Here is a 22,331-nt window from a genome sequence, read left to right as displayed (position 1 = left end):
GGAGAGAGGGTGGATCACCCTGTGTTACCTGTCAGGAAGTCCCTAAAGAGTCAGTGCTAGCTGAGAGTAGTTTTGGCAGTTGCCAATAATATTTTTCTCCAGGTTCCAAGAAGCTTAGTCTGTCTATCCGAATCCACTCTGCTTGGATCTGAGATCTAGATAAGATGTGCTTCTTAAGGTGTATAAACATAACTTCATTCTGGTCTTACATTTATTTTTGTGACTTATCTTGTTTTGTTACTGCTGAAGCTCTTATTTGTAAACTTGCTATGTTTATGCAACATGGCTGAAATCAACTCTCTCTCCCCTGTTATTGTGTGGGAGCAGAGGATGTGGAGACCAAAAAGGGTAAAATGATTTTTGTTTTCCTTTTATTGACAAATATGATAATTTTCTTTCTTCTCACCTTGCTGAAATGTATCAACTTAATCTCCTCAGTGTCAGAAGCTGTATAGGTTAATTGCACTTGTAGACCATGGACATGTATGTGATGTTTAGGATGAGAAGATTGTTTAAGCAGGTGCTGAGTCTAAAGACTAGTTCCATAAGTTGTGTGCAGAGTTGTTTACTTTTTCTTCCTTCTTGTATGGGTGTGCAGGGGTGCGGGACACAAAAACAAATCAGAAATAAGTGCAGTAGGTTGAAAGAAGCTGCAGATTACTGTGTAGAATTTGATCAAGCTCTTTTTATTCTTGCAGGAAGTTCAGTTTCTTGGCCTCACAGCTAAAGAGGGTGCATGAATCTTCCATGATTTGTCACAGAAACTGTAGTGTGCCAGATATATTAGCATTTGGTGAGGATAGAATGTTTTAGTATGAAGCTAAGGTACTGACTAGATATTCAAGGACCTGCATTTACACTGGTAGAAGCAGGAGTATGATTTTTGGGCACATCCCTTCATGTACTTACATCTCCATTTCTGTGTGTAGCCTGGTTGTGGTCAGTAAGAACTTTTATGGTATGAGATAGTTAGGAGAAAGCTGGGTATTAATCTGCAGTCAAGTATTCAGGAGGTTTTGTTTTGACGGGTCATTTTTGTTTAAACAACAAATTACAGGCAAATGGGAAATGTACACCACTGTTCCCAGCTGTCAGGGGAGGGAACTTCCTACTGCAGTCAATTCCAGATATATATGTCAGCACACAGCACACTGGATTGTAGGTGCTTGGCTATGTATTACTTGCAGACAAGGCAAGCACAATCTTTTAAAAGAGCAGAGACTGAATAACTGGCTGGGTTATTCTTTCTTTAGAAAGCACTTTGTGGGCTTACTTTCTCAGGAGGCTACTTGAAATTTGTGTACAGCAATGAAGCCATGCCAAATTCAAGAACTCAGGTGAAAGCTTTACAGATCTTTTCTCCCAACCCCTGTGACAAGTTATACATTTTACAACAAGCACTCATTCATTTATTATATAAAGATAAAGCAATTTTAAAATGCTGTAAAATTCAAGGGACCAAGGCAGAACTGAAACTAGTTGCAATTATCTTGGAGTGCTACTGCTGCTTAACTTGTGGTGTCAAAACAGTTCTTGTGTATGAGACAGTTTTCTGGCAGACTTTGTCAGAATTGTGTAAGTGTAATGACAGCAGGACAATTATGAGAAATTTTGAGTAACAAAACTTGAGAGAAGTGATCATGTTCCAGCAGGGAAAAGAACTTGAGTCTGTCGATGGTTTGTTGGTTTTTTGTTTGTTTTTTTTTTTTAATGTGTAAGCATACAAAAGGAGCAGGGCTGTTCTTGCACCCTCTGTACCTCCCATACTTGCTACACTTCTTGATTTGCAAAGCTTGCTAAGCCAGTTTTCACCCTGTGAGTGCCTTCAGGGTGGAGTGAATAAAGCTTGCATGACTATTCCTATTAGTTTTGCAGAAGACTCATCCTTTGCCTCGAGATTGGGTGTGCAGAAGCCATTAAATGGCAAATAGCTCTTGCTTCCTCCAGTTCTTGGTTTGCTCCACTCACTTCTGAACTGTATGTGTAAGGATAACTCCTTACTAGGAATGTCTGCCAGTATTGTCAGTAGAAACTCAGGGGCACTCCAGAACAGCTTGTTTAATGTGCTGGATATTGTGGTACTGAAACTAGATTTGTTGGGGTTTTATACTTTTGTTTTTGTGTTTTTAGCTGGGTGTCTTGGAAGCAATAATGTGGAGCACAATTATAACCAGTAGTGCTGAACTCTGGCAATAAAATGCCCATAATTGGGCATTAGCTGAGAATCTTGGATATTGCTATTTGTATTTCCTGTGATAGTACTCAGGAACTGGGTAATATTATATTAGCTTTATGCAAAGCATTATGTAGAAAGATGTAATCTTCTGTCTAAAGGTACTTAAATAAAAAACAGAGCAAAAGGGAAAGCACAATTGCAATGCTGTTTCATGTCATTTCAGGTTAAGTTAGTTGTTCAATGAGAAATGAGTTCAGAGACAGAGACATGGAAGAGACAGTGGGAAGGAATAAGTCTTGAAGGATACTGGAAGCCGTGGTGATGCATCTTAGGAAATTATTTAGAAGTTTCTTCTATATTATGGTGGCCTCTCTAACATAGAATATGCTTTTTCTTCCTGCTCCCTTTAAATTGCTGAGTGTTGCAGGAGGTGGTACCACAGCTGCACACCAAGATTAAGTAGTTCCTTGTTTCTCATCCTGCCTTGTCTCTTGCTTGTTGCTTCATTAAGAATATATATGTGGATGCTACTGCATATATTAGCTCTGGACAACCATGTCTAATTTCTAACCTCTCTTTAAATGTGAGCTTGGATTATCCTGTCTTTTTCCAGTTGCCCAGGAGAGGCATCTTTTAAATATAAATGCACAGAGACATGTGAGGTCTCCTATCCCTTCACAGAACAAGGGGTGGGATTTATAGACCATTTCATTTATATTTTTTCCCAAGTACCATAATTTCTAGTGTCTATGTCCATAGAAGTCTACCCCTGTGTAGTCAATCTTGTTCATTAGAATACAGATTTCTTACTTAGCATGCTCTTTAAACATGCAGAAAACTATCAAATTTCTTTTCCAATCTCACTTAAAAGCTGTGCTTCTAACTAATCAGAGGTGAAGGTGTGAGGTTATGCCTGCCTATGTTGACGACTTTCTTCCTCCCCTCCACTGGGTTAATATTTCTCTAGAGTTTGGCACAACTGACTCCCTGTGTCACAACTGGTACCAGTTTCCGTTGGCATTAGAGCATTTTCAGGGACTGCTTCTCCCATGGATCAGTGTCTTCAGAAAACAGTTTTACTAAAGAGAAATTGTTTTCCTTGTGTGATGGCCTCTCTTCAAATTCCTGCCCCTTTCACACTGCTGCATTCCCCTCTCTGAATGCTGATCACTTATAGCAATCTTTGGCTCAGCACAAAGGAAATATTGAAATGTCTTTTCAGTTCTGACAGCACAGTCTAACAGCCAAGCACGTGTGTATGCATGCCTCTTGCTGGAATAGTTATTGAAACTCCTGCCCAATTTCTCTTGACTTTTGACAGGGGAAACACATTTCCAAAATCTTCATAAAACTTGGTCAGGCAAGACCAGGTTTCCAACACCTGCACAATCAGGAGCTTCTGGCTCCCTATATAAACAGCTGAGACTCTGCACAAGCCCAGTGGGGAGCTGTTAGATGCTGCAGGGGGAAGAGGGTCAGGAAAGGGAGGAGAAGCACTAATCTGCTCTGATACATGAGGCGCCCAGAAACAGCTGTGTGGTGCTGCTTAGGCACCCTTTCTATCGGAGTCTGTTTATGGGTTATTTTTCTTTCCAAACCCTCTTTTTGGGGACCAGAGGAAGAGGTGAGCTTGAGTTTGTTTAAAGCTTAGAAAGAGAGATTGTGATAGAATTTTTTTTTTTGTTGTCATAAATAGTTGTAATCTCTTAAACCATGCCTTGCTCAGGATTTTTGACTTGTTTTTTTTTAAAAAAACTATTTAATGTTCCCAGTACTTTACTCTCATGCTCCTAGTACCTTCTTTGGGGTAAAGGCAATGGCTAGCAAACTATTTATAGTCAAGCACTTGGAGGGGAGGAGTCACTGGTTTAAGTATTCTGGTTTTTAAATTAAGATAATTCACTTAAGCTTCAAATGTTCTTCTAAGATTAAGCATCGTCCTCTCACATCCTTTACTCCAGTGTGCACTTAAAACCAACAAAGCTTCAAAATCAAATTAGCCCGAAGTGTATTTTGTTGGCATGGCAGCTTTCTTTTCCTTGCTGTGGAAGAGGAATGCATTGATTCAGCTCAAGTTATTTTTCATCTTGCAACAAGACAACTGTTAAACAATTTTTTAGAAATCAGTTTTGTAGGACTGACTTGCGATCATCCTGTGAATAACAGGGAAAACTTTTTCACAAAGAAATTTGTGCTGACTCATGTGTTGATGAGATGATACAACAAAACTGGTATGAGGTGTTTGCTTCTTACAGAAACTGTTCTGTTCCCTGCACTTCATGTAGGCATCTGGCAACTCAAATGTTGCTCAGCTCTAGGTGGATAAAGCAGGTTTCCCCTTTAAAGAGGAAACCTGCTATCTGGGACTATGAAGCAAACTTTGAACATTATAATGCAGGCTCTGGAGCTTTTGAAATGTGTTTAATGTAGTCTGGGGGTCATGTGGGCAGATAATTGGTTCACTTGGCTGTTTTCAATGTGTTCCATTATTGTACCTCCATGTCAGGATGGGTCTTGTTTAAGGAACTTTAATTTTTGCTCTGAGGTCTTGATGCAAACTGGTAAGGCAAGTAAAAAGTACAATGGTTATTCCCAGATTTCCTTATTTTTTTTCTGCTCTTGATTATATTTTTTACCCTTCAATCCTCAAAAAAAGTGAGTGAAAGAATTTAAAAACTTGCTTCATAAATAATGGAGTAGAATTGCAACTAATCTTAGTCCTGTAGCCTGGTGTTGGAGAGGGGCAATTATTATGGAAAGCAGGAGATACAATGGTAAATTGTTTACAGCTGTCTGAAAAAAGATGGTATATGCAACTTAAATCAGCCTCCCTTTATGAATGTAGGGGGGGTTTTGGTCTCTCTATGGCCTGCCTAAGACAGGATGTTCCTGCTCTCTGTTGCAGCTATTTCCAAAGTCCTTCAGACTGAAGCTATGGGCTGTGGGGCTTTGTTTTGCCTCTTGACAAAACATGACTGGTGGGCTCTAACCAGATTCTCAAAATGCTTCTGTGCAACAGCACAGAACTTGGGTTATAACTTCTAGTAGGCAAAGTTTCGACAAGGTGTCTTTTATGAAATTTGTTGAAGTGATAACATACTTATTCTGCTTTGGGATTTACTTGGTCAAAAAGCATATGGTGTATCTCAATTTCTGGAGCTTTTAGTTGGGTGTTTGCTTCTTCTCCTGCCCCAAATCTTCATCTGAAGATCAAAGAAGATGCTAATTAAAGAACACAGGGTTCCAGTCTCTTCCACATGCAGAGGTGTATCTGTCAAATATACATATTTCATGGACATATTAAATACACGTCCTTATTATGGAGTCTGTCCCCAGACACTTTCTGGAGTAACCTTACAACTCCTGCAGGTGGCAGTAACTAGAGGCCAAGGCAGAGCAGCTAATGTATCCCAGCAGGAAGATGGATTAAATCTTCCCCTGAGAAGCAACATAAAAGGACAACATGAAAGTGTGTTGCCCTAGCAGGAAACCAATTAGAAATCTGTTTGGTGATGATTGACTTAACTCCAGCATAAAGATTTAAATCTTGACAAGAATAGTCCAGCATTTCCCTATGGAGCCTCTCAAGTTGAAGATATGGGGAATATTATTTTAACATTGATATCTGAACCATACAGTAAGTGATTATGATGAATTACTTTTCTTTGTTCCTTCTTTGGTTTTGCTGCCTGACTAGGAAATAACTTGTGCTGTTTTTCATAGATCACAGATTTTCAGATCCAGAAAGGGTGAACTACAAATTTGAAAGTGGGCCTTGGTAAGTACTTCTTCCCTCTTCTTGTTGCACATGTTTCAACCCCTACCACTTTTTGTTTAAGGTTGCTGTTTTGATCAGCTTCTCTCTAGTCCTAATTTGCCAATAGCTGTTACCATTATATTTATTTCCCTTCCCACTGCTATGGGAATTGATTAGATCCTTCAAGTGTGAAAGGGAACAGACAATCTATGATCAGATGCAAGCCTGTTTCCTTATTAGGCTTCAGTATTGCCTGTTAGCTGCTGTGAGTTGTGTGTTCTGCTAATAAGTGCTTATAATGGGTGCAAAGTGTGTTGTGCTTTTAACAGAATGTAAGCAGTGTTTCAGAAATAACCCTATTAGTAACTAATTCTTGCACTCTTCCTGCAATTTACTACACAGGTACTGCATATACATAATTTTTTAATAGGGAAAAAAACACTTTCATAAAGAGATTGTGCCAGAAATACTGTGCTACCACTCAGTTGTTTAAACCACAGTGACTCTTATTCCCAAATATGCTTTAAACATAAAGCTTTATCTGCTTTTGATGCCTACTTTGTTGCTTAGGTAGTTAGGTTAATGTACCTGTTTCTTCTATGTGTAAATACAGATTTTTCTCAGTGGTTTTATCAATGATTTCTCTGCAGTATCACAAGATACGGGTGTTCAACTGACCTTATTTATATTCCCATCTTGCACAAACACTTCCCCCTTTCAGATTAAGGATTTGTCATAATGGTAGATGATGCTTATACTTTTCAGTAAAAAAAAGTAAGAAAAAATGCAACATTGGCAGAAAGCATTCAGAGAGATTAGCTCAAGGGCTGTGTTCAGCCTTGTTCTAAGCTTTTTCATTTTCACTAACAAAATTCTGGGATGAAGTGGAAGATTCACATTTTATTTGAGATAATGAGAAGTACAGAACTAGGAGGCAAGGGGGAACAGTTTGAGACAGCTACAGAAAGGCCACCTGAGAAATTAAAATGTGAGTGAGAAACATGACCCTCCAGGCATACTACAGCCCTTTTGTACCAGGGAGTCCTCTACTACTGAACAACACTTCATCTACTTAATCAATCACTTAAGCTCTTGGTGCAGAAAAAAAGCTGTTCCTGGATAGCCAGAAAGGCAGGCTTGGGTAGCTGTGAGGTTTTGTTGTACTTTACACTTTCAAGAAGTAAGAGAACAAAAGAGACTGTAGTAATGACCAATTAAACCTGGCTTTCTGTGGCTAAGCTATTCCCATGCTAAGCAGCCAATGTAGCCTTTAGCTATATTAGTCTCTAGTAGCACAGTGATGGCCTGGACCAGCAGTGTTAAGGCTTGACTCCCCAGGTCAGAGTCCTGTATGTGCTGAGCACAGCCCTGAACAGATTTGGTCTTGGCTTGTGATTGGTTCTTATACACTGTCACAATAGAAATAATAACCACTAATCTGTTACATCTAATTGTTCTGCTTCAGTTTCTACCTAGCTAGATTAGGATAGCAAGTACTTGATTTTTATACCAGTAACCTTCTTCAGATAAGAGAAGCACAAATGATGTTGGGAGAGGGAAGTAAATTAGCAATATGATGGAAGAGATGACAACTCAAAGAGAAATGTGGTCAAGCTGGAAAGGGGAACTTGGAAAGGAGAAACTTAGCAAAGCAAACTTTCCCTTGGAGAGACTTGTACAGTGGCTTTCAACTGGTGGCACTTGGGCCTCACTGCCTTGGCATTGCCATCCAGCAGACATGGAGCAGGGAAGAAGCCTGTTCCCAGAGTACAAATGGCAAGTAGGGAGGTTGGTTTGTGGCTGATACTGGAGGCAGATGTCTCTGCATTTACTACTTCTTTCTGTGCCTGCAGCAGCAAGATGGAACTTGTGGATGACAATGCTGTTATCCGAGCAAGAGGATTGCCATGGCAGTCATCTGACCAGGACATAGCGAGATTCTTCAAAGGTCTAAATATTGCCAAGTGAGTAGCTAAGAGCTTACTTGTGCAGTTGTAGCTCTTTAGCTGTGTAAGTCATGGAGTTTCATCTCTTGATTTAAATCTTGCAGAGGAGGTGCTGCACTTTGTCTCAATGCCCAAGGCAGGAGGAATGGGGAGGCTCTTGTGAGGTTCGTAAGTGAAGAGCATAGAGATCTAGCACTGCAGAGGCACAAGCATCACATGGGGAACCGATACATAGAGGTGAGTGACGTGATGGGCTGTGAAACCCTCTTCACAAAGGGAATGCAAATTAAATGCCAATCACATGTTCCTTTTTTTTTTTCCCTTTAGGTATACAAGGCAACAGGTGAAGACTTCCTTAAAATTGCAGGAGGTAATTTTTAGGGGGTGAAATAAGGTGGTTTGTTCCATTAGTATTTCTAGCTTTTGGCTGCAAACTGCTCCTGTTGAATGTGGCCCTTTTTTCTGTCTGAACAAGTAGCTCTCTGGTGTATTGATTACTATATATTTTACTAGCAGCAGTCCAAGATGTTCCATGATTTATCTATCTGCCTCTCTTCCACATTCTTGCCATTTTCAAGTGGCGTGTCAGTCAGGATTTGATTGGGCAAAGTGATCTTTCATATGAACTTAATTTGTTAGGTCATCTTCATGATAGTGGGAATCTATATGTTACTGATTGCTGAAAAAATGAAACCAGAGTAGCTTTTCAAAACAATGTAATTGCTAATGCTCTGGAAGCTTGCATGTAAAAACAAACAGATATCACAGTGTAAATACAAGGGATATATGGAACTGATTTTCTTCAAATCATATATTTACCTCAGACTTAATGGGGAGGATTTAGGGAAAGTGCTTATTTAAAGGGAATCTTAAAATAATTGCTGGAAATTGAAAGGCTGCAGAATTTGCTCTTCAAACACTCTTGATCTCTCTTCTCCTTTATGTCTGCAAACATACAAAATTTGAATTAAGAACCAATAAGCTGTTTTATCTGCAATGCTACTTTAAGGTCCTTATTGCTCCCTGATGGAGATTTGGGCTGAGGTTTCTAAGTGACTAACTGGATATCTGAAGTTGAGACTTCAGAGTGGGAGAGGCTGTTAAGCTGTCAACTACATACCTAACTGATATGTTTGGTAGTAGTTACACCATTCAAAGTAAAGACACTGTCCAGTGACATTGATTAGTGAAGAATGGTGTGTGTCTGGTACAACCAAACTTTGCAGAATAGGAGCTGTTAGTGAAAGGACTGTAATAAGGCATGAATTTGGTTAGCAGCTACCTTGGAATAAGGTCATGTTGTTAGCATCACTGGTCTCCTAAAGGTACTAGAAGTAGAATTGGCAGACTTTGACAGTTCTGTTGGGATAGGATGAAATCCCTGAGCTGTTTTCAACTTGCTCTTCCAGCTTTCTTTCCTAGTACAATGATCTGGGTACTTAGTTGCCATATATTACATCTCCAGAGCATGGCAGAGGTATTCCAAAGTTAGATAAGTGGCACAGTAGCACAGGTCCTGCTTACACAAGAGACTGACAGATTGTGCTTTCCTTAGGCTTTGAATGTTGCAAGTACTTAATATTTTTCCTTTGAATGAAGATTAATATCCTCTAAATGGAGTAACATTATTATACATTTATGGGAGGTGTCCTATATAATATATTTAGTTTATCAGAGGATCATCTTTCCTGACTTTAGAGGCAAATATTGTTCTACCTGCTCAAAAACTGCCCATGGAGAGGATGCAGCTATGCTCATGATTTTACATCGTTGCTTAGACTGAAGTGCATCTGCTTTCTTGTTAAAGGTACCTCCAATGAGGTTGCACAGTTCTTGTCAAAAGAAAACCAAGTGATTGTCAGGATGCGAGGTCTTCCTTTCAATGTAACGACAGAAGAAGTGCTGACTTTCTTTGGCCAGCACTGCCCCGTAACAGGAGGAAAGGAGGGAGTCCTGTTTGTCACTTACCCTGACAGCAGGCCAACAGGGGATGCCTTTGTCTTGTTTGCTTGTGAGGAATATGCACAAAATGCACTGAAAAAGCACAAGGATTTGCTGGGGAAAAGGTACATTGAACTCTTCCGGAGCACTGCAGCAGAAGTTCAGCAGGTGGGTGCAAACCTTTCAAACGTTGGCATTTTGTAGTCCAAATTTCTATGCTGGCAGTAGAGGAAATAAATAATGCTTGGACTTGTCTTGAAAGCTGATTTTATATTTTCTCACTCTTGACTCTTGCTGGAATGAGTATTTTCTGCATTTCTGTGAGAATTTGCTCCCTTGAAATGTAAGATCTTATGGTATAGGGATGTTCTGAATCCTATACAAACCTTAGGGGATTTGGCTTCCAATAGCTTTGTAAAACGTGGATGTGGGTCTAGTGCTTTACACTACATATTCTGAATTTGAGTAAGTCCAATGACGACCTATTCAGGAGGAGTGTTTAGCAACAAATCTTGAGCTAAGAGATTTATCTTTTTGTCATTGACACAAAGAAGCAGAAACTTTTAGTTAGTTGTCCTCTCCAGTGTAATGTATCTGAAGAATTCTACAAATTGTCTTTTAAGGGCAGTCTCTGCCACCTTCTGCAAGCACAGGCTACCTAGCAGAGGGTGGCAGGACTTTGAAACTGAAGAGTCTGGCTTAACAGGGCTTGAGACCCCATTAATTGCAGCTAAGCAGTCAGGGAAAGGAGGAGAGCTGAGTGGACTGTTTAAGTCTCCAAAAAAGATTTGCAGAGCTTCAGTTGAGGTAAATAACTTCTAGACATGGTTCTAAAAAGTATCATCTATGATGCAAATCATAGCTGTCATTTCATCCAAGAAATTATGCAGCTCTGTTCTCCCCAATATGTAGAGATTTCAGTGCCTTGTTTAAAAGAAGACATTAGTGATGAGAAGGCAGAGCTGCAGTGCTCAGTCATCATTGCATTTTTCTCAAGTACTCTTATGTTTCTTTGTTTAATAAAGCCTTCTGATAGCTGTGTAAATGCAAATAAATCTTAATCTTGCTCAGAGAGACTTTGGGAGTAGTGATTGAATATTCAGGGAACTTTTCACCAGACTGGGCTTTTGCTGTTAAAGTTATTAACAAGAAATATCAGTGTGTCACAGATACTGTGACTCAGTAGGGCTCCTAATATTTCTTGCATGGACTATGGCAGGCACAGTTAGTGATGCAAAGTTTGTGAAATGTGCTTCTGGTTCCCAAACTGTCCTAAAGTTTTGTAGAGGAGATGTTTTTGGGTAGAAGTGTCATCATGACTCTGTAGATGGTAGAATGTTTTAGGATAATTTTACAATAAAAATACTGTAGATACACAGGTTTCATGTTCTAAGATCTCTATTGCGACTTGCGTAAACTGCTCCAGTAAATTCCCAAAACAAAACTTTTTCAAGAAACTTTTTTTTTTAAATAGCATGACTATTTATCATAGAATGACTGTAGAAGTGTGCTAGATTCTTGAGCTTAAACCACAACACAGTGCTTAGAATTCAAATGTTTTACAGTTAATATTTGTGTCTAGCTCATTTGTTTCTTAAAATACTGCCCAGAGTGAAAATGGGTGGCATTAGGGTTACATTTACTCCTTCTAAGTTGAAGAATAGTAAGGAGGCTTCTGTAATTTTTTCTGTTTTGCACAGGTGCTGAACAGGTACTCTTCCACACCTCTCATTCCTCTCCCAACACCTCCAATCCTTCCAGTATTACCTCAACAATTTGTGCCTCCCACTAACATCAGAGACTGCATACGTTTGCGTGGTCTTCCCTATGCTGCTACTATAGAGGACATTCTGGAGTTCCTGGGAGAGTTTTCTACAGATATTCGGACCCACGGAGTTCACATGGTACTAAATCACCAGGTTGGTAGGCAACATGTTTCTAGCCACTCTGCCAAATGCTTGTATATACAATACATAGGAATACAGTCCTAATGATGATATCCATAGGGAAGCAGCTTTGGGCTTAGCACTAATGGTATTAATGGGTCTCCAGCTCTCTTCTAAAAGTGTGGTGGCAATAGATGACTTGAACTCTGCTGTGCCAGCTGCTGCATTTGCTGTTGAGTGGCTTCTTTCACTGAGACTCACATGCTAAAAGCTAAGCCATAGTCTTGGAGAGGTTGGTGCTCCCCGAACAGCAGCCACGATCCTGACCGGTAGGAGGCTTGAACTGAAGAGTCTTGCTCAACAGCATGCATGATTCCTCTTGTACCTGGTGAGGAGTGCCATCAAAACACCAGTGTGGGCAATGTTAGCTCTCAAAGGAGTGGTTTGTTCCTGCCTTGCTGAACAATGTGCTGCAACTATATCTGAGGACAAATGTGACTGCTGCCTTCTAGAGACGGGAATTACTATGTCAAAAGTCAGAAACAGAAGCTTTGGGTTTCCTGTATTGTTGCTTTCTTTAAACAGTCACAGCTAAGCACTAAGATTAACAGCTCATTGACGTGTATAAGGTGTCACATCTTTGCCATTGTTTTCTGGAAGCAGTTTCTACCAAAACCTTCTATACAAAGGATTGTGCATTCTTGTGATCTTTATCTTCCTCTTCTTGTGACTTCAGGGGGAGGAGTCCTTTAACTATGGAGATGCTCTGAGTGGTTCAACAGAACAAACTTATTGCTGCTTGTGGCTGTATAAAAATGATGGTTCTAAAATTGTTTTAGCTTTGACTTAATGTTAGCTAAAACTAAAAAATACTTCCTGGTCCCGAAGTAGGACTTCTGTGTTTTAGGACTATGGGGATGGAGAAGGAACTGTAGGTATTTCAGTACCTGTCTATCTAAAGACATTCCTGTGTCTGTGGGGGCTTGACCTAGACAAGGCTAAAATCTGTAATGAATGTGCAGTGCTGGGAGAGACTGAGAGAAGTGCAGATATTCAAGCACAAGTAATGATTGCCAGTAGTATCAGCCCTTGACATCACTAATGAAAACCTGGATGAAGAAATTAGTGTGTGCATATAACCCTAAAGTCTGTCTGCTGCCCTTGTCCTACCTGAAGCTATCACACCATTCCCACCCCCCACCCCAATACTGCTTTTGCTTAACTACTAGATTTTTATCTTTCTCCATGTTCCTAGGTTTCAACCCTCTAATCATGAATGACTGTGTAAAGGATGCTGATAAAATTGTTCCCTCTAAAATGAGAAGAGCTGGCCCAGACCTGGAGTTAGAGCTGCCTTCAGATTTTTCTCTCTAGTTTTGGCTACTTCAAGTCAGCAGTTGCATGTGGCTAAAATAACTCCTCTGAGTGGTGCATCCCACTCATTTACAGATATAAAGATGTATTTTTTTTTTCTCTGCAAGTTCATACTAGTTGTTAGGCTAGTTAGTACTCTATTAAAACATCCCAGCCCATATTGGTCTTCAGTAAATAAATTTAAAACAGATTGCTTAGCATTAAGCACTTGACTATATTTATCCTTGAATTTTAAAAATTGGGACTAGACCTCCCAGTTCTGCATTTGTAGTAAATTTGTAAGAGCAAGTTTCAAAGCACCAAAGTACTCCTGAATTACAGCCTCTCCCATAGGTGCAATTACTTTTTTAGATATAGAAGTAACAAGTTACAATGTAGCTTGATCAAAACAGGTGAATTAATACAAACAGACTTTGGGGAAAAACTTGAGAGCTTAAACAGGCTGATGAGTACTCAGGATGACTGACTGTACTTGACTTTGGAGATGAATGTATTTATGACTGAAGAGACTGCTTACAACAGCACAAATTATTGCTATTCTGCTCCTTCATTTCTCTTTTGTCTGCCTTTTTTTTTAGGGACGTCCATCAGGAGATGCTTTCATTCAGATGAAATCTGCAGATCGAGCTTTCCTGGCTGCACAGAAGTGTCATAAGAAGACTATGAAGGACAGATATGTTGAAGTCTTTCAGTGTTCTGCTGAAGAGATGAACTTTGTGTTAATGGGGGGCACTTTAAATCGAAATGGCTTATCCCCACCACCATGTAAGTTACCATGTAAGTTTTGCTTGGGTCTTGCCACTACACTCTACACTGTGGGTAGGTATTGGAGCTGCTTTGCCAACTCTGATCCTGGTTCCTGGAAAGCATTGTCAGATAGGGGTGTTAAAATAAGGTCTTAAACCATCACCAGTTTACAGTCATTATTTTTCCCTTTGGTTGAGAATTATTATGACTGAAGAACTACTTTTGCTTTTCTGGTGGCAAATTTTCCCTCTCCTCCCTGAAACTTTAATTGGTTGGGATGAGTGACTCTAAAGAGTAATTTCTAAGCCCTGCCTAAACTTTTAAGAACTGTTTTGCATATAACTTATCTGTACTTACATTTTGTCATGATGAACATGTCAAGTAAAAGATCTTCCATTTTCACTTCCTAAACTTAATTTGAGAAACTGTAGGTAGTGGTCCTCTTTGAGACTTAATCACCCGTTCTGCCTTTTGAACTGCAACTGACTGAATTCTTCCTTTCACTTTTTGTTGTTCATATGGAATGGAGGTTCACTTTATGGAAGTGAAATACACATGGCTTCTGCCTCAGAGAATTGCAGAATCTGTATTTCCTTTTAAATTTTGGTTCTCAGAGCTACTGCGATGAGCACTGACTTCTATGCAAACTTTTGGGGGAAATGCTTTAAGAGCTTAAGGGCTAACTAAGTGTCTGTGCCACGTAAATCTGAGCCTATGGGAAAAATAATACTTGGTTTCCAAAATCATAAATGGCAAGGTAATCATGTAGTAGCTTTCTGTGTCTCTCATGCGAGTGTATTTTTTTTTTTTTTTTTTTGTGGTGGACTTCTTAAATGTCTTCTATGTGCTAGTCAGCAGCAGACTTGCTTTACAGTGGTTTCTTTTGAGTGCAAGTAGACCTTCAGCCAATCCTTGGGAGTGTTTTTTTTTCTTTCAATGAAAGTATCTTGAGCAGGGGTCAGCAGTAGGTAGTCCTATGTGTGATAGCTGTTCTAGATGTATTGGAACCTTCTGAGAGTTTCTAGGACAGGTTCTTGGGCAGAGTAATAAATTTTGGAAACACACAGGTATTGGTGTGTCTGTTTCAGCTACAAATGCCTGTGATATATTCCTCAGATAATGCCTTTTGGCTCTGTCCTTTCACATTTTACAATACAGTGAGACGTTGGCTGCAAGTCTGAATAGCAAAATTAAAGCTTTAGAGCAAGTAAGCCTTTATGTTCACTTCTATGGCAGTGGGGAGGAGAAAAGGAAAGCAAAGGAGGAGGGTAAACTCTCATCAGTGAGACTTCATTTAGGGACTAACATCTTGTCAGAACAACACAAAATGTACTTTTGTTTTTTGTTTTAAATTTAGTGTTAACATTTCAAGCTGGAAAGCCATGACTTTTCTCACTCAGCTGTTGATTAATTAAGGGATAAGTAATACCAGGATGAAAGTATTCTTTCTTTTGTTGAATGCTAAACTGATCTCCATCAAGGAAGTTTTCTTCTTACCATGTTTGAACGGAGACTTCATAAATATCTGAGCCTAGACAAGCAAAACTGACCTATATATCAGAAAGAGACCCTATTCCCAGAGCAAGGGGTGGCTTTTTGTGTATTTTTCACTTTACTGTTGACTGGAGGCTGGGTGCAACACTGTTAGTCACACTCACGTTGCTGGCTCATGTTTATTTTCTGTGGTGAACAAGGATGAGAAGATTGTGAAGGTTCTTGATGTACTGTGGGGTTATGTATGTATGGTCTTAATTAGCTCTGGAATTCCAGAGGTCCTAATCTATTTTCCATTTGTTCCCTGCAGGCCTTTCACCCCCTGCCTACTCCTTTCCAGCTCCTGCTGCAGTTGTGCCAACAGAAGCTGCTCTGTATCAGCCATCCATGCTTCTGAACCCACGAACGCTCCAGCCCTCCACAGCCTACTACCCTGCTGGGGCTCAGCTCTTCATGAACTACACAGCATATTACCCCAGGTAAAGCAGAGGAGAACCCAAGCAGCAACGAAGAAGTCTTTTTTTGTTGTTTTTTGTTTTTTTTTTTTTTAATTGTCTCCAGCAAATGCACAAAGCTCACAAAAGGAAATTGTCTGCTCTGCTAAGGACTTGTGATACCAAGAACAACTTGTTCAGTATCTTGTTCAGGGAAACAATTTCAGAATAACCAGGGATTTTCCAAGTTTTAGAGTATTGCAGGTAGCAATGTCTGGGGGCAGGGGAGTTGGTCAGTGTGTTTGTTTTCTGTTTTGGCTTTTTTCTTTTATAACCTAGGAACACACATTTAAATTGGATATTTTTTATTATTTTGGTTTCACCTAATATTCCTCTTAAACTTATTAGTTTGCTTTGCTAAGCCCTCATACCCATGTCCATAAAGAAGCCCTTGGCCCCTCTTTGGAATGGATGGACTGGGTTCTGCCTTAACTTCTGAAATATTGCCTCTGGTTTTGTAACAAAGTAACTCTTGACCTCTATGATGAAAATTGTTTACTTATATGAACGAGTATTGTACTGAATGCATATGTAAAGCATATAGAGGCATATAGTCTTCCTGTCCTCATAAGCACCTCTCACAAAGGGCTTTTTGTTCTTCTGGATATATTAGCTATCTGCTACAGAACAAAATCTCTGGATACCTGTTGCCCTCTGCAGTCATGAGGCTTTGGAAGGAGCCATGTTCCCTTTAAGCCATAAACCATTTCTTATCTGATAGGAAATCTGCTAAACAACTCAAGTTTTTTTATCTCTGCAGCAGGGACCAAATAGCTGCATAAGAAGTTGTTAAGCAATATGAGCTCTTCAATACCTTTAATATAACAAAGGTTTTCTTACTACTTTACCTATATGTCTGTGAACTGACTGTTGTTGTTTTTTATTAAAATGTTTCCTTCACTCATGAGTCTTCTATAATGTCTTCAATATCTGTTTTATGTTATAATATTACCAAACTCAGCCTTGTTAATGTAAAATTAAGAAAAATAAAATTCCAAACTTGCACTGGCAATATAAAACAAGGTTCTCAGTAACAGTTCTATATTTCCTGAAAATACAGTAGAAGTAATAGTCTGTGGTTACTGATATCCTTCTTAAGATAAGAATAGACTGGCCACTGGAAGCTAAATGTCAGGCCCTAGTGATTTCTCACGGAATGAGATCCCACATGAGTCCCATCAATGGTTGCTTGGGCTATGGGCATGTATTTTGGTCACAGACTGATCAAAATATCCTTTTTATATTTTTGTCTAACTGTCAGTTGTTCACTGTTTTTAGGAAACCATTATTGGATAGCTTCTCTGCCAATTGCAAATACTGCCCTTTTAAAGAAAATAAGAAAAAATTCTGGAGTCAAGCTGGTGTCTCTTTCCTTGTTGTGAGATTTGGTGTTTAGGTATTGCTTTCCCATCCAGAGTAAATGTTTGATTTACAGACAATTTGTATGTACTCTAATATATGTAGTGATTCTTTGTAGCTGGTATTTTTGGCTTGTTGAGGTTTTATTTGTTTGGTTGTTTTGTTTTTGGGTTTTTTTTTGATTTGTTGGTTTATCGGGTTTTTTTGTTTGTCTTTGGTTTGGATTGGGTTTGTTTTTTTGCTATTGTTTTTTTTTTAATAATTACTGCTTTTCAGGCAAGTTCCTGTGCTTTGTCCAGGATGCAAAAAATAATTTGGTTCATTTGAAGTAGCAATCAGAACACTCTTAAATGTAGCTTTCTGGTTCTGGAGTTTAATTCAAAAGTTAAGTATGTGCAGCAGGAAAGAGTGGGGTATCCTCTGTACTAAGTGTTCCATTTAAAAGCACGTCCAGGAAAAGCAATATAGAGCTGGTAGGTAATAATCAGACAATGGTTCATAAATCTAACTGGTGAATATTTATGGAAATAAGGAAAATTTCTTTGAGCTGCTGCCAAAAGCTCCTACAACTTGTGTTTTGCAAGGTCAAGTTGCTTTATAGTAGTCCAACTCCATTTTCCACACAGAAATCAGCTTAAATGGTGGTAAGGAGGGAGATATTGGCTTGATCTTCAGTACCTATCAGAAATCCTGAAACTCAGACTTGTCTTAATGCTCTTACAGCTTTGGTGATGAAACCAGTCATGTAAAGAAATGGATGCCTTCTAAGCTATTATAATAGCTTTAGTGAGCTCCTAATGAAAAGGAGGAGAGCAAGTTATTCGGGATCTGTCAGTCTTTGATATCACTGTTCAGCTTGTAATTATATTTGGCAACATGTTCTGACAGCAAATCAGTGGTGTCTCTCTGTCTAGTCCCAAGCTTTTAAGAAAGAACAATAGGATTCCTGGGAGGGAGGAGTTTTCCTTTATCTAATCCTAGAAAAAAAATACATACTAGGTGCTGTATGTACACTGGAAATAACTGCACTTAGCAATTGCTAACACATCCTATAGAAACTTTTATCTTATAAAAACTTGAACTCTTGCTACAGGATAAACAGTTTTAAAGCAAAGTTGAATCTTACTGTATTTATTGAATTCTGTAGTGGGTTTAGTGTTGGCTAAACATCAGTGCACCCACTAGAATTATTTATTCATTTTCTGTTGTGAGATAAGGATTGGGGGAAAGCAAAGGCTCCAAAGCTTTAAAGGGTATAAAGAAAACTTTATTAAGAGAACTGGAAGAAAAATAGTAAGAAATTAGAATAAATCTTCAGAATACTTTTCCCCCAACTCTTCCCTGCTCCCTCCACACAACACAGAGAGATAAAATTTGGTGTTTTCTGTCAGTTTACTGCTTTGGAAATAATTTTTCTTCAGTTGACCTAGGGAGAGGAGTCTTTCTTGCCATGCTACTGAGACTTTTTTCCACAAGAAACAGTTTTCTTGTGGGTCTAATTTTCACACATAGCAGCTGCCCAGAAATCTGCAATGATTAAGTCCTTTTCACAGTTTGGTAACTTTTCCACAACTACTACCATGGGTCATGTCAGCTTACTGGGGTGCAATTTTTAAGAATGAGCTGTTCTAGTATAGAAACAAGTTTGTTGGGTTTTTTTTGTTGTGGCTTTTTTTTTTTTTTTTTTTTTAATCTTTGGGAACAGTGGTTTTCTTTTTTCTTTCACTCAAGAGAGGATTAAAGCCTTAAAAATGTCTGTCAAATCCATACATGTAGGAGTACACTTATGCTTTTTACTTTTCTAAGAAGTATTTTAGATAGCATAGTGGAAAGAGGAGCTTCTTAATTGTAGAACTGTTAGCCACAACATGATATGGAAACTGAAACCTGGTGTGGGTTCAAACAAACTGGATAAATTTCATGGCAGGAAATTCATTGTGAGTTAGTGAATACACAGAAACCACACGTGGCTCAGGAAGTCCTTGAACTCAAAATAACTAGAAGAGTGTTCTTGTGTTCTGTGTCCTATGGTAAATTCTTGTGCTATTGAACCAAGGTGGGTAGGTAAACTTGTTTGTTTGCACCTTTGTGGAATTTGTCTCGAGAGATACAGGTGCTACTTGAGAGTATGAGTCTGTTCCAATGTGTTTGTCTGATAGTGGCTAAGTTTGGATTATTTCCCTGTTGTGCCAGTGTGTACAGTTCTCTCTAGAGTGGCTTGAGTTAAAAGGTCTTTTTATGTGATAAAAGTATGGTTCTGACACTTGTGGTACAAGGAAATACAGGGTAATATCTTAGTGTTCTCATCTATCTGCTTATGTCTCTTCCTGCTCTGGGTAAGGTATGGGTTTTCTCATTATACACTAATTACCTTGTAGAAGTATATACATGGGCAACATATAGCATTAATATTTATGTATGCATGCTTGCACAAGTATGTATGAAAGCAAAATGACCAATCTAAGCAATAATCAAGGTTAGAAAAAAGTCTCACTTGTTCTCTGCAATGAATCAGATTCTCCATAATGATCATCATGGGAAACAAGTGAGTCTTTTCTAACCTTGATTATTGCTCAGATTCTTATTGAAGCACGATTAAGTTACAGGGAGTTTAAAACTGGCAAACTAGGAACAAGTGGGCGATACCGTTCAAAGCTGCTGCCAGCAGCTTTGTTTACATATCTGTCTGGCTAACCAGCATCACTTGACAGAACTGGGTTAGGAAACAACCATATGTGTATTTAGCCTGGGAGCTCTGTCACAGATGGAGAACAGCAGCAGCCGGAAACAAAATCTCTTTTAGTTGTACTCACAGCATCACATCAACACTCTGGACCACAGCTCTGAAATCTTGTGCTTTTGTTTTTATTATTATTTTTATGCTAAGTATGTCAGCTTGGATTGCTTGAAATCACATCTGCAGAGATGGGCTCACTAGATATAAAAGCCTGTTGGTGGCTTTTAGTTGCTGTCCAGCAAGTGGAGTTCAAATGTTTTAAATCAAGTGTCTGAGCCTGGGACTCTTCATTACTTGTCCTTGTTCCATTGAGCTGCTCTCAACCATGAATTTGTCAAAATAACCTTAGCTCTTTAGTTAATGCCACAAATTTGTCACCAGCATGATTGTCTGGGGGGACTCTTCATGATTCACTTTCGAAATAAATGTAGCTTGCAAAGGATTAGAGCAGCAGGGATGCCTTTAACTACTACCATATTTCATTGGAAGAGGAGTACATTAGTAGGGAAGACTAATTGTAGCATGCTTCCATAGGTTGTCATTATCCCTTCATTTGTAGGTTTTAATTAGTAAAACTGCCATGGTGTGTGAAAGCAGCAGAACTATCAGCAGTTATCTGGATATCCAGATAGTAAAATCATTTAAATTTAAAAAACCCCACTTTTCTTGAAAGCTGGTAAGCCTGTTAAAAGCCTGTTGTTGGCAGCAGTGTCCAAGTTTTTACTTAGCCCACCATACAAAATGCTGCCATGGAGACTGGTGGGAATTTCTTCCTTTTGTTTCCTTAATATACTCAATGACTTGATTTTCAGGTAGCAGCTCTTACTGTCATTTTCTGACTGTTCCTCTGCTAACTAGGTAAAACATTTGAATTTGTATGAGGGATTAATTGTTATAGTAACATTGTGCAAGCTTGCTGCAGAGATCAGCTTGAGTATAGTTTTTCCTTTTGCCTATTTACATCACAGTTCAGTGGTGGGAGAGAAGATCTGCCTGTTGTGCCTGAAGGCATGTGTGTCATCCATGCAGATGGCTTTTTAAAACACTTGCAATGATCTCAGGTTCTCATGGCACCAAGGTACATTGCTAGATGCTTCACTTTACTCAGAAGCAGCCTTCTGCAGGGGTGTGTTGAAGGTCTTGGCACTACTCAGGGCAGACTATTTCAGTATTTTGTGGCTGCTGGATCCATTCTCCCTGCTTATTGTTGTTGTGCTACCATGACCTTATCCAGCTGGGAAGTTGATTTCAGTAGGCAGAGTGGGCAACAGGTTATCTGGTTAAATGTGGGGAAGGCATCTGTATTGAAGGAGCTTTGGGTGTTTCCAGGGATAGAGCTGGCTTGGTCTTGGAATAAAACTTCTTAGAGCTGAAAGCTTTTTTTTTTTTTTTTTTTTTATTTTTTTTTTTTTTAATTTAAAAAGAGTCTTCCTTGTTGAGAATACCATCTGTGATATTTCTCCATGATTTTATAGTCATAAGGATCTAAATGTTTGTTTGATTAAAAGGTGACCTGCTGGTTTTGTGCTCTTACTTCTGCTATTTGTCATGTTACGCAGTCTCTTTCTTTAAATGTGGATAAACATTCCAGTCTTGAAACAGGAAAATTATTCTGGCTATGTAAATACTTTTGCTAATAACATGTCTTGTTAGTTTTTGTCAACAAAGTACCATGTTAAAACTTTAGTGGTTATACCACAAAATTTACTATTAATTTTTGCATGAGCCACTTCTAAAAAGCTTTATATTGAAGCTGTGTTTCCTCATGGGCTGCTTTCCAGTAGTGAACTTTACAGGCATTATCCTGTAAGCTTGTGTATACATGTACACTATAGTCATGCCCTGGACCAGCCTAAGGGGTATTTGAAAATCCCTACCAGTTTCTGAAAAGATCTGCTGTTCACTGAAATCGGGGATCATCTGTCAAAACATTTTACATTTTTCTGAAAGCTTCTTGTTAATGTGTGCCCTTTACCTTTTCTGTTCCTCCTGCTGGCTTCAGTCAGAGGATCTCACTTTGGGGTGCTGCAGAGATGCTCTGGGTCTGCTGGGCTTCCTAGACCTAGAAAAGAGAGGCAATAACTTAATCTTGAAACACTAATGGATGAGTCTGACAAGTTCTCTTTCACTGCTTGTGGTCCTCTGAGTATTAGAGTAAGGGATATGAAGTAAGACTAACAATGCAATTGGGACCTGTCTTACAGTCCTGAAATTAATAGAAGCTGCTAATCAGCTTGATGAAAGGATGCTGTCAGTATCTGTCACAAAGCAGAAAACAGTTAACTTCACAAACAAAAAAACTTTCAGGACTACAGATAAAAAAAAAAAGTCAAAGGAAAAATAGGGATAGAAAATCTGCAGGGAGAGAACTGAAACCTCTAGATGGTGTCTATGCACGTATTTGTTCCTATATGCAAATA

General features: G+C 39.0%; 1 protein-coding gene across 3 annotated transcripts in view; it reads left to right on the top strand.

Annotated features, from left to right (window-relative positions):
• The window catches only part of ESRP1 (epithelial splicing regulatory protein 1), a 49,949-nt gene that overhangs the window by 5,645 nt on the left and 21,973 nt on the right, over positions 1 to 22,331 (top strand). For 2 of the 3 annotated variants that reach the window (XR_008839913.1, XR_008839912.1), the window contains exons 5-13: positions 5,715 to 5,813; positions 5,900 to 5,954; positions 7,787 to 7,897; positions 7,984 to 8,116; positions 8,207 to 8,249; positions 9,687 to 9,988; positions 11,521 to 11,739; positions 13,659 to 13,857; positions 15,632 to 15,800. Coding sequence is in view for 1 of the 3 variants with exons in the window: in XM_056485478.1 (XP_056341453.1) it covers positions 5,715 to 5,813; positions 5,900 to 5,954; positions 7,787 to 7,897; positions 7,984 to 8,116; positions 8,207 to 8,249; positions 9,687 to 9,988; positions 11,521 to 11,739; positions 13,659 to 13,845; positions 15,632 to 15,800 (1,318 nt within the window). In the remaining 2 variants the exon portion in view is untranslated. The remainder of the gene's footprint in view (positions 1 to 5,714; positions 5,814 to 5,899; positions 5,955 to 7,786; positions 7,898 to 7,983; positions 8,117 to 8,206; positions 8,250 to 9,686; positions 9,989 to 11,520; positions 11,740 to 13,658; positions 13,858 to 15,631; positions 15,801 to 22,331) is intronic. The other variant, XM_056485478.1, reaches the window with a different exon arrangement.

The sequence above is a fragment of the Oenanthe melanoleuca genome, chromosome 2 (genome assembly GCF_029582105.1).
Source record: "Oenanthe melanoleuca isolate GR-GAL-2019-014 chromosome 2, OMel1.0, whole genome shotgun sequence".
Classification (NCBI taxonomy): Eukaryota; Metazoa; Chordata; class Aves; order Passeriformes; family Muscicapidae; genus Oenanthe; species Oenanthe melanoleuca.
Note: the sequence above shows the minus strand (reverse complement) of the source record. Positions and strands in the feature narration are given on the sequence as shown.